General features: G+C 17.9%; 3 protein-coding genes across 3 annotated transcripts; 1 reads left to right on the forward strand and 2 right to left on the reverse strand.

The window, feature by feature from the left end:
* Nucleotides 1-239: 239 nt before the first annotated feature.
* SRAE_X000153900 (Hypothetical protein) lies at nt 240-767 on the reverse strand (the record flags this gene model as incomplete). The annotated part of the gene is made up of 2 exons (XM_024650118.1): nt 240-375; nt 421-767. The coding sequence occupies 2 exons, from the start codon at nt 765-767 to the stop codon at nt 240-242; spliced, it is 483 nt and encodes a 160-aa protein (XP_024499006.1).
* Nucleotides 768-6,989: 6,222 nt separating this feature from the next.
* SRAE_X000154000 (Diacylglycerol kinase, catalytic domain and ATP-NAD kinase-like domain-containing protein) lies at nt 6,990-8,370 on the reverse strand (the record flags this gene model as incomplete). The annotated part of the gene is made up of 4 exons (XM_024650129.1): nt 6,990-7,654; nt 7,702-8,076; nt 8,121-8,264; nt 8,307-8,370. The coding sequence occupies 4 exons, from the start codon at nt 8,368-8,370 to the stop codon at nt 6,990-6,992; spliced, it is 1,248 nt and encodes a 415-aa protein (XP_024499007.1).
* A 5,937-nt stretch (nt 8,371-14,307) lies between these two features.
* SRAE_X000154100 (FMRFamide receptor) lies at nt 14,308-15,489 on the forward strand (the record flags this gene model as incomplete). Its single annotated transcript, XM_024650141.1, has 3 exons — nt 14,308-14,385; nt 14,434-14,807; nt 14,877-15,489. The coding sequence occupies 3 exons, from the start codon at nt 14,308-14,310 to the stop codon at nt 15,487-15,489; spliced, it is 1,065 nt and encodes a 354-aa protein (XP_024499008.1).
* Nucleotides 15,490-15,777: the final 288 nt, after the last annotated feature.

Below are 15,777 nucleotides of genomic sequence, written 5' to 3' on the forward strand. Positions count from 1 at the left end.
CATATTTGTAATTACATATATACATTTTTTTTTGTTATGCAAAATGTACGCAAATAAATAAAAACAATAAATTTAAATATTTTTACTTGTTATAATATTAACTTAGTGTAACATTTTAAAGACGTTAAAATATAATTTTACCTGAATTTTGTGTAAAGTTAATTTAACAAACAAAAATTTATTGTTATTCGAAATTAATATAATTTGAAACTAACTAAAAAAATAAACAAAATTATAACTTATTCAATGTGAGTAAATTTTTGATCCTTCTTAACTATAGTTCTTTCATCTATATGGTTAAGATATTTAATTGTCCTACTTGTTAAAAATGCTGAAATTCCAAATGCAATAATTGCTTTAAAAGAAGTTGATAATCTACAATAAATATATTTTTTTTAATAAAAATATTATAAAACTTACTTTTTTGGTATTAATGGTTTTAAAAAAACAGCTAATAAAATAGTACCAAAATTATAGATAACAGAAGAGAAAACACTGTATTCAACACGATTCCATTTTGATGTTTGATAAAGATGGGGTCTATAGAAAACAAAAAACCCACTTCCTACAAGTGATGTTGCTATGAGTGATTTTGATGCAACAACATCCCACTCATCACATATATTTTTTAACAAACCAGGAGAAAAAATATTTGCTGTAAAAAGTCCATGTGCAGCAACTCCTGTTAATGGAATATAATGTGATAATATATTAGTCATATTAATTGGTCTTGTTAACCAGGTTACCCAACTATATTGCGCTCGCATATTATGTCAAAAGGAAAAAAATTTACTAAAAAAAAATTACTTATTAATATTAAGTATCTAATTTAATGATAATATATAAATTTAAAAGAAATAAAAATATATAAAGATAGAGAAATAGTGAAAATGAAAAAATGAAAGTTACATCTCAATAACCTAAACATGATTAAGATAAATTGTAATTTTTCTTAATATAACATATATATATATATAAATTGTGTGTATATATATGTGTTAAACACATGAATAAAATCTAGGTATTTTACCACATAAACGACAACATGTATATAAGACGCGACATACCACAAAAGTATTATTTCTGGACATTAATATAAGGCGTATCGTGTTAAGAAGTATATAATAAATATATTTGAACAAGAACAATTATCAAATGAGTTGTTTAAAAATATAAATATACTTTTTTTTTACTATCTTAGATGTAAATAAGTTAACAAATTTTAACTTTTATTGATCATTAACATGTAAATTTATGTAAAATATTAACAAATAATTCTATGAAAAATTATAACAAAAATTTTTTTTTAAATAATATTTTTTAATATTCCTTGATAAAATACATTGATAACTGTTTATTAATTGAAAATATTATCTATTTGATTCTTTCGATAAACAAAAAATGAAAGATTGTTTATTTTAACATATTATTATAATTTTAAATACAAATATCTATTTGATTGAAATTTTGACTTAAAGTGATTATATATATTTATTTTTATCAAATGATTGGTATCAAAAAAAAATATTTGATATTTTAAAGCAAAAGAATTATTCATTTACTTTAATATATTTAAATAATATGTCTCTTAAATATTATTTTAAAACATGTTTTTATAATTTACAACATTTAAATCTCTAGTTTAAAAAGTAAGGCATTATATATTTTTGTTGTGTAAAATAAATATAAATTATAATTTATTAAAATTAATAAAAATTAAATTGTTATTTATTATTTGTAGAGGACATAATAAGAGGTGCATTTGTAATATTAAATTTTTAATATTATATTTTATTTTAGAATTATAACATTTAAAAAAATTTGTAAAATGATTATATCAAATTTTATTATTAATACAAAAGTTAAAAAAACTGAGTTCTATTCAATTTATTTCAAATATAAAATAAAATGTTATAATTAATATATTTAATTAATAATTTTATCATCATATGCTTTCTGATAATTTTAATTAATTCTTATTAGTTTTTGATAACTTATAAAAGATAAGATAAAATTTTCAGGAATCTGTCATTAACTATATTACCATTTAAATTTTTAAAGTATGCTAATTTTGTAAACCCAGATACGTTGCAAAGATATTTGTATTTAATTAATCTTTGTTACGTACTGAGTAACAAAACAAGCTTTCTTAAAAATTTATATTCATTTTAATAATTAAAATTTGATAGTAATAATGTTTTTTTTTCATTTTATATTACAAAAAGTCTTCTTTTTAATATTTTTAAATTAAAATATTCTTTCTTATATTTTTATTTACAATTTGAAAATAACAAAAATTAAATATTATTCAAGGAAAAATCGTATGAATTTGAAAAACAATACTTTATTTGCTGGCCTGGAAACAATCGCAAAGAATCACTAAAAAATTCTTTGCGACTAACCAGGCCGTAAATAAAATATATATATATATATTGTTGGGAATTGCATAAAATGGTACATAACATATTTTTCAAAATATATATCTTTTTAATATATGTAACAAAAATATTATTTAAATTAAAAGGAACTTACTTTCGTGGCCTGGATTTGGTCGCAAATAATGTATATACTTATATAAAAATATATTTGCTGACCATTCCAACCACGAAGATAATTTCTTTATTTTTCCACATAAGAAAAAAATTTTTTTGATAGAAATTTCGTGGCCTGGATTCGGTCGCAAAAACGATTACATATCATGTTTGCAGATCGATCCAACCACGAGATAAATATCTAATAAATTTTAACATTTTATTTTTTTAAATTTTGTTACTTTTCCTTCCGTGGCCTGGATTCGGTCGCAAAAAAATTTGAAGATTATATGTTTGCAAACTGATCCAACCACGAAAGTAAAAATACTTTTAGTAATTTCATATGACGTGTAACTGTATATATAAATATAATTATACATGCATCTCATAAATAATATAATAATAAAAAAAATTTATTAAGGTATACAATTTTTATACACCTTCGTGGCCTGGATTCGGTCGCAAAGACATTATCTAATGTGTATTTGCTGATCGATCCAACCATGAAGATGAATAAAATTTAATAAAAAAGATTTAATAATGCTTCATATTACGTGGCCTGGATTTGGTCGCAAAAATAAATAAATATTATGTTTGCAACTATCCAGTCCATGAAATATGAAACAGAAAAAAAATTTTAAAAATAAAAACATAATTAATTCCCGTAGTTTGGATACAGTCGCAAAAAATTTTTAAACGTTTTTTGCTGATCGATCCAACTGCGAGAAGAAATAATGTATAAATTTTGATGACAATTTAATAACTAACCCTTTACTTTATTTAAATAATACTTCAAATTTCGTGGCCTGGATTCGGTCGCAAAAATGTATTTGAAACATGTTTGCAGAAAGATCCAAGCCACAAAATAAGAAATATTTATAACAAAAATAGTTTAAATAGTATTACAAAACATATAACTTAAACTCAATAAAAAAAAATCGCATCGCTACGACGTCACATTGACAAATCAATAAATATGTAAAAGACACAATAAAAGTAAAAAAAGGCACAATTTTAAAATAGGTTTATATATTTTATAAAAAGTAAAATTGTATTAAATAACTTATTTTAAAACTGAGTTTTTTTTTATGTTAACAATTTTAATGTATTATTTATATATAAGTTATACCTACAATGAAATTAAAAAGACTAATATAAAATATAACAACATTACTTTTTTATAGGCAATTCATTCTAAATTATGTAGAAAGATATGCCCACTACTAATAATATAACAGTTGGTAGAGAAATGAGAGAATTTAAACGTTTTATAAAAGAGTAGACATTTGAGAACAATATATATATATATGTATAAATATATATATATATATATTACTGTGGTTACGAAATGACATATAAGTTGGACAAGAGAAGTTATATACATATATATATATAGAAAAAAGATATAATATATATGTATATGCAGACTTTATATATTTAATTCACTACCATAAAACATTGAAATAAAGAAAAAGTGAAACTGACGATAAGGTCCACATTACAACTGCTTTTAAATGTATTTTTGCGACCTCAACTAATCTTATAATAGACCTGCCCACAAACATATACAGATACTGCCATTGAATGACAAGCCTATCGTTTTATCAAACCAACCGTTATGTGTATACAAGTTGGCGGTCTTTTGTCTGGAAAACATAAATTCAAATGTCAGTAAATAAATTAAAATTAGAAAGATGTTTAATGTCTAAGAAACATTAATTTTTAACTATTGAACTATATCAATAACAAAATAAAAAAAAAAATATATATATGTATATATATTAATTGGTAATGATAAAACATTAGTTAAATAACCTATTTTAAAATAACAAATATTATATAGTGAGAGGGTATAGAGAAATATTGATAGAGAAAAAAAGGAACATAAATGATAATCTAAATTAAACATGATAATATATATAAAAGTACATATTAGATAGTGAAAAAAAAAAAGATTGAAAATTATTTGAAAATTAAAAAAAAGTGAGCTGATTGTTTTAATGTATAAAGTAATATTTAGATTGTACATTTTGAACATAAAAGAATATAAAATTATACTATAATATGATTGTCGTCATTTATCTTAGTACTTCATTTTCAATACTTTACATTTATTTTATCATTAACTAATAATTTTTACATTTAATGATTGAAAATTGAAGAGAGAATGATAGATAGATAAATAGATAGTAGAAAGATATAAGAAAAAGTTGATTAAGTTTTAAGATAAAAAAGAAAAGTATTTAACAAATTTACCTTTTAATTTTGTAAAGATGATTTAAGCAAGTTTATACAGATAAAATTTTAATAAAATTAAAAATGTTATTTATAAATATTAAAGTATATATAAACTTTTTTTTTAAATAAATAAAATTCTTTTAGTTAAATTTTTATACATTTATATACCAAAATGTTCAATAAAATTTAATTACTTTTATTTTAATATAGTAATTTAAGATCAAAATAAAATATAATTAAAATAGAAGAAATAGTTATGAAAGAAAGAAGAATCTTTTATATAAAATTTTTAATAGACATTAAAAGATTTTTAGTATACAAATGAAAAAAAATTAAAACATGTTTATTTAATTTTTGTCTGACAAAAATAGTTGACCAATTTTATTTATATATGTTTAAGATTATTTAAATAATGAATATTTTATTAATAAAAAATTTTACTAATATAAATTGATAAATATTATTATATTTTAATTTAACTTTTTTCATTTAATTATTTAATATTTTTTACCTTATTCTTTAATTAATCTATTTTGATTAATATATAATCAAGTTTTAATCAAAATTTTTTTTTTATTTACAAAATTAAATTTTCTAAAAAATGGTTTTATTTATAAAATTTATTATATAAAAATGATATATATAGAAATCAAAATTTGATTGACAGTTACTTTTAAGATTTATAGATTTTTCTCATACAAAATATTCTTATTTATTTATAAAAATGCTTATAGAAATAACTTTATTTTAAGTATTGTTTTAGGCGGTTTTAACATTTATACCTTAAGGCGTATCCTAGCGTGTTTCTAAAAACATCTGCGCTTTTTTGCTGTCAAGTTGCTGTCAATAAGGAAATCTAATAAAAAGAACCTCAAGATATACTAGAAAAATAATAAAATGTGATGATGTCAATTGAAGTAGTGTTTGAATCTGAAATATATTTTCTCCTCCTTTTTTTCAAGTGTATATAAATCAATCTAAAAGTAAAAATTTATTTTAAGAATGCTTTCCTATATACTTTTAATTTAATCTTTCAATATTTATATAGTATAATAATAATAAATATTAATTTATGATACATACTTAAAGTATAAATGAAATCTACAAATGGGTATGTTTTTCGTCCAAGATATATTTGATAAAAATCTTGCACGATTTACATACTCACATGTTAATTTCATTAACTTAATATTATTTTATTTTTTAAATATTAAATTTGTATAAATTTTTTTTAAAAAATATAAATATTTATTTAAAATAATTTTATATTTTGAAAAAAAAAAAGATTTTTGAAATTTTATTTTTGTAATTTTATATTTTCAAAAATAAAATAAAGCATATAAGTAATATTCTTTATTTACATTTTTAAAAACGATAAAATATTATTTTTAACCAAAAAAAAATTAAGAAAAATTAATTGATTAATGATATAATCAAAATTAAAAATAATATAAATATTGATTAAGAAAAATTAAGGCAAATAAAAAAATGTTTATTAACTTACATAAATAAGTATAAATTTAAATTTTTTAAAACATTTTCTTTTACATCACTTCAAAATAAATCAGTCATACAAAATTTGTGAATATAACAATTTTTTGTTTTAAACAGTTAAAAAAAAATATATATATAAAGAGTTAGTTGATACTTGTAAGAAGTTAATCTTATATTTGTATCTTTTTTTTTATTTGATTTAATTGTTTATATAAATACTTTTTTTATTTATAATATGTTATTTAAATAAGGAAAATATGATTTTAATCTAGATATTTTTTTTGTTATATTCATGTATTTATTTTTATTGTTAGTTATTATTTACCAGGTTTTCAATTAATTATTTGTTTGAAAATTATGAAAAAATTTTTTTATTTTTAAAAAAAGTGCTATTTAATTATATTATTTTTTTTGTATAATTTTTTCTTAATATTAATTAGTACAAGTAACGGTATTATGTGTTATCGATGTAAAAAATGAAAATAATTAAATTAGTTTTTAAATTTATTCATATAAATGCGATTGAATAATGAAAAAAATAAACAATTGATTTTTATTTCTAGTATTTATAATAATTATCTTTATAAATGTAATTAAACTTTTTTGATATTTACGTTAAACCTAGTTTAAATTATAATTAAAATAAATATATATTATATATATGCCTTTTTTAACATTTATTTTATAGTTTTTTTTGTTTTAAAACATTTTAATTATATTATAAAATCATGAATCTTCCTTATTACAAATAACACTCATTTTTAATTCAGTAGTCGTTGCCTGTATTACTTTTTCATTAATTTTTTCACCATCAATAACAATTGGACTATCATTTGTTTGTGATTCTAATCTAAATGAATCAACTTTAATAATATTAATAAATGAATGATTGCAATGTTTTCCATCTTCGATATCTATTAAAAATTTTATTATTTTTCTTCTTGAGGGTAAATCTTTGCGTAGACAATAAGTTAAATAAATATTAGGATCATCCAATTTTGCTGGTGGCATATAAAATCCATCTCTACTTATATGTGATAATGTAACAGCATAAATAAAAACAAATTCTTCATCAATTACATTCCATGATGTTGGAATTGGGTCTTTTATTGATGGAATATTTTTATTAAGGTGATATATTCTTAAATCATCTTCTTGTTGATTACTTTCTCTATCAAATTCTAATTGAGAATCTGTTTTTTTTATAATTTTATCATCTGAATATACAAAATTTTTTCTTTCATTTTTAAAATTTTCATAATTTATATTTGGATTTCTTTTAGTATACCAAAGTTTTCCTTTGTATGAAGGTATATGAACAACTTTTAAAAGTGCTTCTAAAAAAAACCTATGTGATCCTAAAGTTTTTCTCCATCTTTCACTATCAATATCTATATAAAATTTAGTTAAAAAGTAAAATAATAATTAAAATACTTACCAATATTAGCTAACAGTCCCCATCCAACTGATAAAAATGAAGTATAATTACTACTTTCACTTTCAATATGTATAAGATTAACATAAGATGAAACTGCACTATTACTACTAATTATTTCAATTGCTCGTTCTTGAAAACCTTGTTTTTGAAGTGATATATTATTTGCAAAAAAGATAGATGATAGTAAACCATTTCCTGATCCAGTTGGAACAATACCAATAGGTATATTATTAAAAATTTCAATTTTATTATCTCTTTGACATATTCCATTAATCCATTCAAAAATTAAGCCATCTCCTGACATGATAATAACAGCATTATATTCATACAAGTTTTTTATATTTTTAGCCACTTCTAAACAATGATTTTTTCCTTCTATAAAATTTTTATATATTAATTATATAAATATAAAATATTACCTGTTCTTATAACTTCAAAAAAAATATTATTTTTCCTTAATGCTGGCAATAATCTTTTATTAAAATCAATCAATGTTGTTCCAGAACCTGAATTTGGATTTAAAAATATCAAAACTTTTTTTTTACATTCATTTGATATATTACCTTAAATAAAATATTTACAAAAAATGAATAAATGAAACTTGCATTCATTAGTTATTTCTTCACTAGTATAATTATCATTACAACAACAAAAAATTTTTTTAATCATTATATTACTTTTTCAATCTAAAATTTAAAAAAATAATTATCGTTGATTAATATTATGGGATGTATAGTTTTGATCACAAATTTTTCCTTTATTTTATCTTTCATAATAAAATGATAAGAAAATAATATATTTGATTACAAAATATTTATTAGTTTTTGCATGATCGAATGATATAATAAACGGTTGTGTTTTTGATTAGATAATTTATAAACTTAACAAAGTAATGATGCTAAATTTGTAAGAATAAGAAATACATTCATATATTTATATATATATATGTATTATATTATAATAAGTAAAAGATTACTTATTTTAAGATATTTGTATAATAAATACATATAACACAATACAAACAAATAATAAAGTTATTCATATATTGCTTTTATCAATATACAGTCTGTCACAAAAATAACTTCTTACGACTACAAATATATAACTTTTCTTATTTTAATTCTTATTAACGATACTAAAATTATTTTGTAGTAGAAAATAAACTCTTCTTAATTCATAAATTTTCATATAAATATTATTTGTTTTCATGAACTTATGTATTTATGAAATTAAAAAAATTTTTTTTACTTATAATTGTAAAACTTTTTATCAAAAAAAAATTTTTTTTATGATATATTAAATAAATACTTTAGATTTTTTTTTACTAAAATTGCATAAAATATCATTAATAAATTATTGTATGTATTGAAAAAAAAATATAATAAAATTTTTGTCTTTTTTTAAGAATTTTTTTAAAATTTTTTTGGATGCCTATATTTATATTTAAAATAATATTGTCATTGAAAAAGTAGTGATTAATTAATAATCTACTATTTTTGTATCGAAAAATTAATATCATTTTATATATCCTATTTTATTAATTATTAAATATTCTTATATAAATTTTATTTGGCAAATGATTAAAAAAAATTTTAATGTTGTAATAAGATAATCTCTGCATTCCTATTAAAATTAAATATTTCTTAATTTGTATTTTTTTTTGTTTTAAATTTTTTTACAATAATAATTCATAAATTAAAAAAAATATTTTTTTTATCAAAATTAATGAAAAAAATAACACATTTATGATTTTTAATTTATTTAATAACTAAACATTAAATAATTTATCAATGATAATTATTTTTATTAGGAAATATTTTCTAATTCAAGTAAAATCATTTGATACATTTAATTTAAACAGTAAAAAAAACAAAGAAATATTTGATTCAATAAGAATATTTGCTTATTGTCATTAAAAAAATGTAAAAAAAATGTTTTTATTTATAACATTTGATAATTTTTTTTAGTTATCAATTAAATTAATGTAAAATTAGTGTTTTTTAGTAAAAGCTTGAAATATTAAAACAAGATATTTATTATTAAATATTTTTTCTTGTTTAACAGTCACTTGTATATTTTTTATGTGATAATAAAATCAACTAAATTTCAAAATCTTATAGAACTATATCAACCTAGTAATTTTAAATAAATCTAAAAAATATCCAAAAAAATAAATTTTTTGTTTCATATTATTAATAAAACAAATGAATTTAATTATAAAAAGATTTTACAAATTTTATAAATATAATAATATTTTACAATTTTTTTATCTTAATATAGAATAGAAATTAGATTTATAATCATTTAATAATAAAATAAAATGGTACTAAAATTTGAACTAAATCAATACAATATTAATATATATTATATACTTTTAAAAATAAAATTTTTTTTATTATATATCTATTTATATCTATTTATATAATATTATTATTTAACTTCATAATTTTGAACAATTAATATATTTTAATTTTTATTGTTCATTAATATTATTTAGCTATTGTATTGTAATAGTCAAAATATCTAATTGTTAATAAGAAAATGATCTTATTACTTATATTAATATTGTAAATAAAGATTTTTTTTTTTTATAAATTGTTAGTTAGTATTAAAAAAAACTTATATTTTAAGATAAATTTAATATTACATACTTGATTTGCATTTTTATTGTTTTAATTGTTTAAATGAATAACTTTCGTTTTTTTTAAAGAATAAAATAATTGGTTATATCATAAAATTTTAATAAAATAAATATGATAATTTGACAATAAAACAATGTTAATAATAGTGCTACATAAGTACAAAAATATTAATGCTAAATTTACCACTTTTAATTAAATAATTTTTTCTACAAAAAGAAAGTTATTTGAATTTAATGTACTCTCATCCTTATCATTTGCAAAAATAATAAATATCTTCAAGAAACGAAGAAGGGCATTTTCTCTTTATGTATTCATTTCCTGCAGTCGACTTTTTTAAAAGAAGTATAGTAATATATTCTTATGAAAGTTAAATTTTCATTCAAAATAAGATATTCTTCTTCATACAATTGAACTTTTTTTATTATAAAATTTTATTAATTTTATCTAAGCATATTTAAAGTATATAAATATTTAAGTTTTTTTTTTTTAATTTACTGTTTATAATGTTTCAATAAAAAAAAGTTATATATTTATAATAAAATATCTTTTAAAAAGTAGTAAAAAATTTTTTTGTAAAAATATTAATGAATTAAATTTAGATTATTTTTAATTCTCTCGAGCACATTGAAAATTTTTGTACATAAATTGGATGAGCGTACTTGTATCATACATATTTTTACTTATATTATTTAAACCATATAAATATTTTTGCCATCATTACTAATTATAGTTTTGGTACGTCTCATTTACTATTTTACTATTTAAGCAGTTCATTTTATGATATATGTATTCAAAATGCATTTTGATGTTATATTTTTATGTACATAACATATCCAAAAACATAATTCAAAAATTTTTAATTTAAAAAAAAGAATTTTTATTTTATTATAAATGTTCATTTGTTTTCAACGTTTAAAATTAGGAAAAAACGTTTTTTTTATAAAAAAAATAAATTGTAGTTTTATATGTAAATTTATTTTCAATTATTATGTCAATGTACTTGATAATTTATTTGATTGAATTTTTATTATTGTGATAAGATATTTTAAAAAGATAAACACCTCAAATTTAATAAACTCAATGAAAAATAAAAGCAACTTTAAGTTTTTTTTTTCACTTTTTTTAACAACACTATAAGATTATCCTTAAAAAAAATATATATATATATTATAATATTTTGGAACTTCTTGTTTATATAATAAAAAAAAATATGTTACCCTATATATATATATAAATATTTTTTTTTTTCGGTACCGTTATATCATTTTGTTTTTAGTCAAAGATTGTATATAAATTTTGCCAATTAACTTTTTTTTTGTATCATAATAATTTATATATTTATTGTTACATAAAAATTATTATTCCACTAATTAACTAAATTTTTCTTAATATAGTTATGTGTTTTTTTTCCTCCTAATAAGTGGTACATTTGTCTTTTTTAAAAATGTATAAATAATAACAATACTTTATTTTATTTAAAAAAAAATTAGAAATACAAGTACAGTTTTTGGATAATTTAAAAGTATCATTAAACGTAAATATTATACTTTTTTTTTATCCATTAACAATATTTTATTGTATCGTAAATGTTATAATTTATCAAATTAAACTTTGTTAATTTAAAAATACATTTTGATTGTTAGCGATCATGTTTAAAGATAAAATAAAATTTCATCATTTTAAAAAGTTATTTTTTAATTATCTATTAGGTTTTCTAATAAACTTACTTTAATTTTTCGGTTTTTTCTTTTAATAAAATATAAAGAGTATACTTGATTAAATATCTCCTATAATTAAGTTTTCAATTAAATTATCTATGCTTACTAAAATAATGTATCATTTAAATAATAAAAATAAAAAAGAAATACTTTGGTTTAACTATTATTTTTAAACATTTAACTTAAACAGTTAAATTTCCTATGATGTTTTTTTTTTGTCTAAAGTATATTGTTTGTATTTTATAAAATAATTACAAAAGAAAATTGGTATTTTTAATGTACAAAATTACGTTTTAATGTAAAAGAACTAATTTAATTTTTTTTACTTAATATAACATAAGTATAAAAAAAAATAAATGACATGTTATGGTGTTTAAAATATTTTATGAATTGATTTCTTATCTATAAAATTGTCTATTCAATCATTATTTTTGGCATTATTTAAAAAGATAACATATGTTTTAAAAGATTTTTTTGAACACTTTACTCTATATAGACTAATTTTTACTAACCCCATTATGAAACAATTCATCTTCCTTTTAAAATATCTTTTGTTTTATTTTATTTTTATGATAATTTTTAGATATATAAATTTTATTTTTTTTTTTATAATATATAGTTCGAAAATTTTAAAAATTAAAATACATTTAGTTTGATTATTTTTAATTTTTTAGAAATAAAATTTAATGTATTATTTAAAAAGAAATATATAATATTTAATATAAAATTTTTGTCATATTTAAATATGATAAAATATAAAGGTATTTTAAATTTTTATTCATTCAATTGTAAAAAAGTATCTTTTCTCTATTTATAGAAATAGAATTACAGTAATTAAATAGAAAATAAAAAAAAAATTATATTAATTTTTATAGTCTAAAAATATTAAAAAGTAAATAAATTTGGCTAAATATTATTAAGTAATTTTGTCTATATATTATTTTTGAAAAATTTATTAACTATTATGTACTTTTTATAATATATTTCCAATTACAATAATTAGTTTTCATTTTAATAATATTTTATATTTATTTTTAAATGTATTTTACTTACAAAATAATTTTTAAAGCAATCATTTTATTATAATATATTATATGATTTTTTTTTAATATTTGAATTAAATATAAATAAATGAAAAATTAATTTATAATAATCTATTTTTAAATAAACATTAAAACTTTATTGTTTCTTTTAATATAAATTCTATTTAAAAAAAAATTGCCACATTTATTTTAAATTTTTGATCATAATAAATTATTTTTCTAAAATGATAAATATTTAACATTTATATAATCATTTAAAAAAAAATAATTTTAAAGGTAGCTTGTAATTAATATTACTAAAAAAAAATATTATATTAAAAAATATTATTAAATTTAAAATAATCATAAATATTTTTGATTAATTTTATTATATTTTATCAAAAGATTTTATCAAAAAAAATTTTTAAATAAGATATATATCATTGATATACTTTTTGCCTTTGGTTTAAAAAGATATTAGGAAAAGATTAAAGCCTTAACATTTCAACTAGAAAAATTTTGTCAATTTAAATTATTATAATTCAATGATATTTTATAAAATTTTATTATTAACATTTTTATAAAAATAATGCGACAGTTAATATATATATATGTTATAAATTTAGTATATTTGATTATTATGTACCTCTTAAATTTATCATTTCTTATCCCCTTTATATTATATATTATTTTTGATAAAAAGTTTTTGACAGAAAATAATATTTTTTGATAAAAAAAATTATTATATATTATTCTGATTTTATATTAATATATATTTACTTCAATACATTCTTAAAGTTTTTTTGATTTTTTCTGATAAACTATTTTTATTATTACGAAAGTACAAATTTAGTAAAAGTACATCATAACACAGAATATAGTAAATTTGAATGATAATAATATATGTTTATAGAATTTATCTTTTTTATATTATAACTACAAACTTTTTATAAATTTATAAAAATTTTATAATATATTTTTCTAGAATTTAGTGATAAATTATTATAATAAATGTGTTAAGAAAAAAAAATTGTTACTTAAAATGTGTTATATTTTACAATATAACTTTTTTAAGATAAAAAATAAATCATTATTTTAGTTTTTATTGAATGTTTAGAAGGAATATTATTATTAAATTATTTTTTTATAAATATTAAAATAAATTTATTATTCTTGGAGTTATAAAAATTTTTATCATTTAAAAATAAATAATATTTTTTGTAGATGAATGATTCTATTGTTATTGATACACCTTTACCGTATTGTAATATATGCTTACCATCAACTGATCCTAAATATCAGGTTTGTTTTTTCTTATTAAAATTTTTTCTTATAAATATATTATTAAAGGCATATAATATAGCGGTATCAGGTATCTTACTTGCATTTGTTGGTATTGTAGGATTTTTTGGTAATATTCTTGTTATTCGAGTATATACAACACCTAATATGAGAAAACATAGTTCAAATATATATTTAGCTGCATTAGGAACATCAGATCTCTTAATGATATGTACAGCAATGTTTTTATTTGTTCTCGAATCATGGAGACATCATTCACGTCCTATTGTCGCATATATTTACGGGTTTGGAGCACCCTATATATTTCCATTAGGAGCAATATTTCAAACAACATCAGTATATTTTTGTGTTGCTGCTGCTGTTGATTGTTTTATTCGCGTAGTACTTCCTAAAAAAATTGGAGATAAATGTTGTACTGCAAAGTGAGTCTTATTAGATTTAAACAAAACAAAAAAAAATATTTAAATTTTTATTTTGTTGTTTTTTTTTAGAATAGCAGAAAGAATCGTTATAGTAATAACAATAATTTGTTTAATATACAATATTCCTCACTTTTTTGAACTTCAATCTGTTTTGTGCATAGATACAAAATATGAAATAAATAATTTACAAATATGTCCAACAGACTTTAGAACAAATGAAATATATTATACAATATATTATACATTTCTTTATACAACATTCATGGCTGTTGGACCATTAATTGTATTGGTTATTCTTAATATATGTGTTGTTGTATCAGTATGCTCCAAAAGTAATACAATAGAAGAAGATGATGGAATTGATGAAGAAGATGGAACAATAAGTTTAATATTAGTAGTCTTCTTTTTTATTTTCTGTAACTTTATAGCACTTATCGTTAATTTTCTTGAATTAATATTTCAACAACAACTTGAAGCAACAATGGCATATTTAATTGATATGTCAAATCTTTTAGTTGTTATTAATTGCACAGCAAATTTTTTTGTTTACCTTATTTTTTCACCAGCATTCAAAAGAACATTAAAAGAAATAATATTTACAAATAAAGTTATAAAAGATGAGGAAGAAATATGGAAAGAGTCATGTGAAAATGGTAGTAGTCTTCAAAATATTCTTGATTAAAATAAAAATGTCTAATTATTATTATCAATTAGAAGTATACAACAACAACAAAAAAAATCTATTGTTCTAATTAGTATTAATTTGCAGTATATGAAAAAAAAAAGTTTTTTAATCTCAACAACTATTGGCAATTAACCATAAAATAAATATAATATTTTTTTATTATCTTTTTAAATAAAACATTTGCAACAAAACAAAATTATAGTTAATTATAAAAATCTCTTTATTTAATTGTTTTTGAGATCATCCAATATAATTGAAAAAAGTTTGTCATCCATAATTAATAAA

Source organism: Strongyloides ratti, scaffold srae_chrx_scaffold0000002 (assembly GCF_001040885.1).
Source record: "Strongyloides ratti genome assembly S_ratti_ED321, scaffold srae_chrx_scaffold0000002".
NCBI classification, from domain to species: domain Eukaryota; kingdom Metazoa; phylum Nematoda; class Chromadorea; order Rhabditida; family Strongyloididae; genus Strongyloides; species Strongyloides ratti.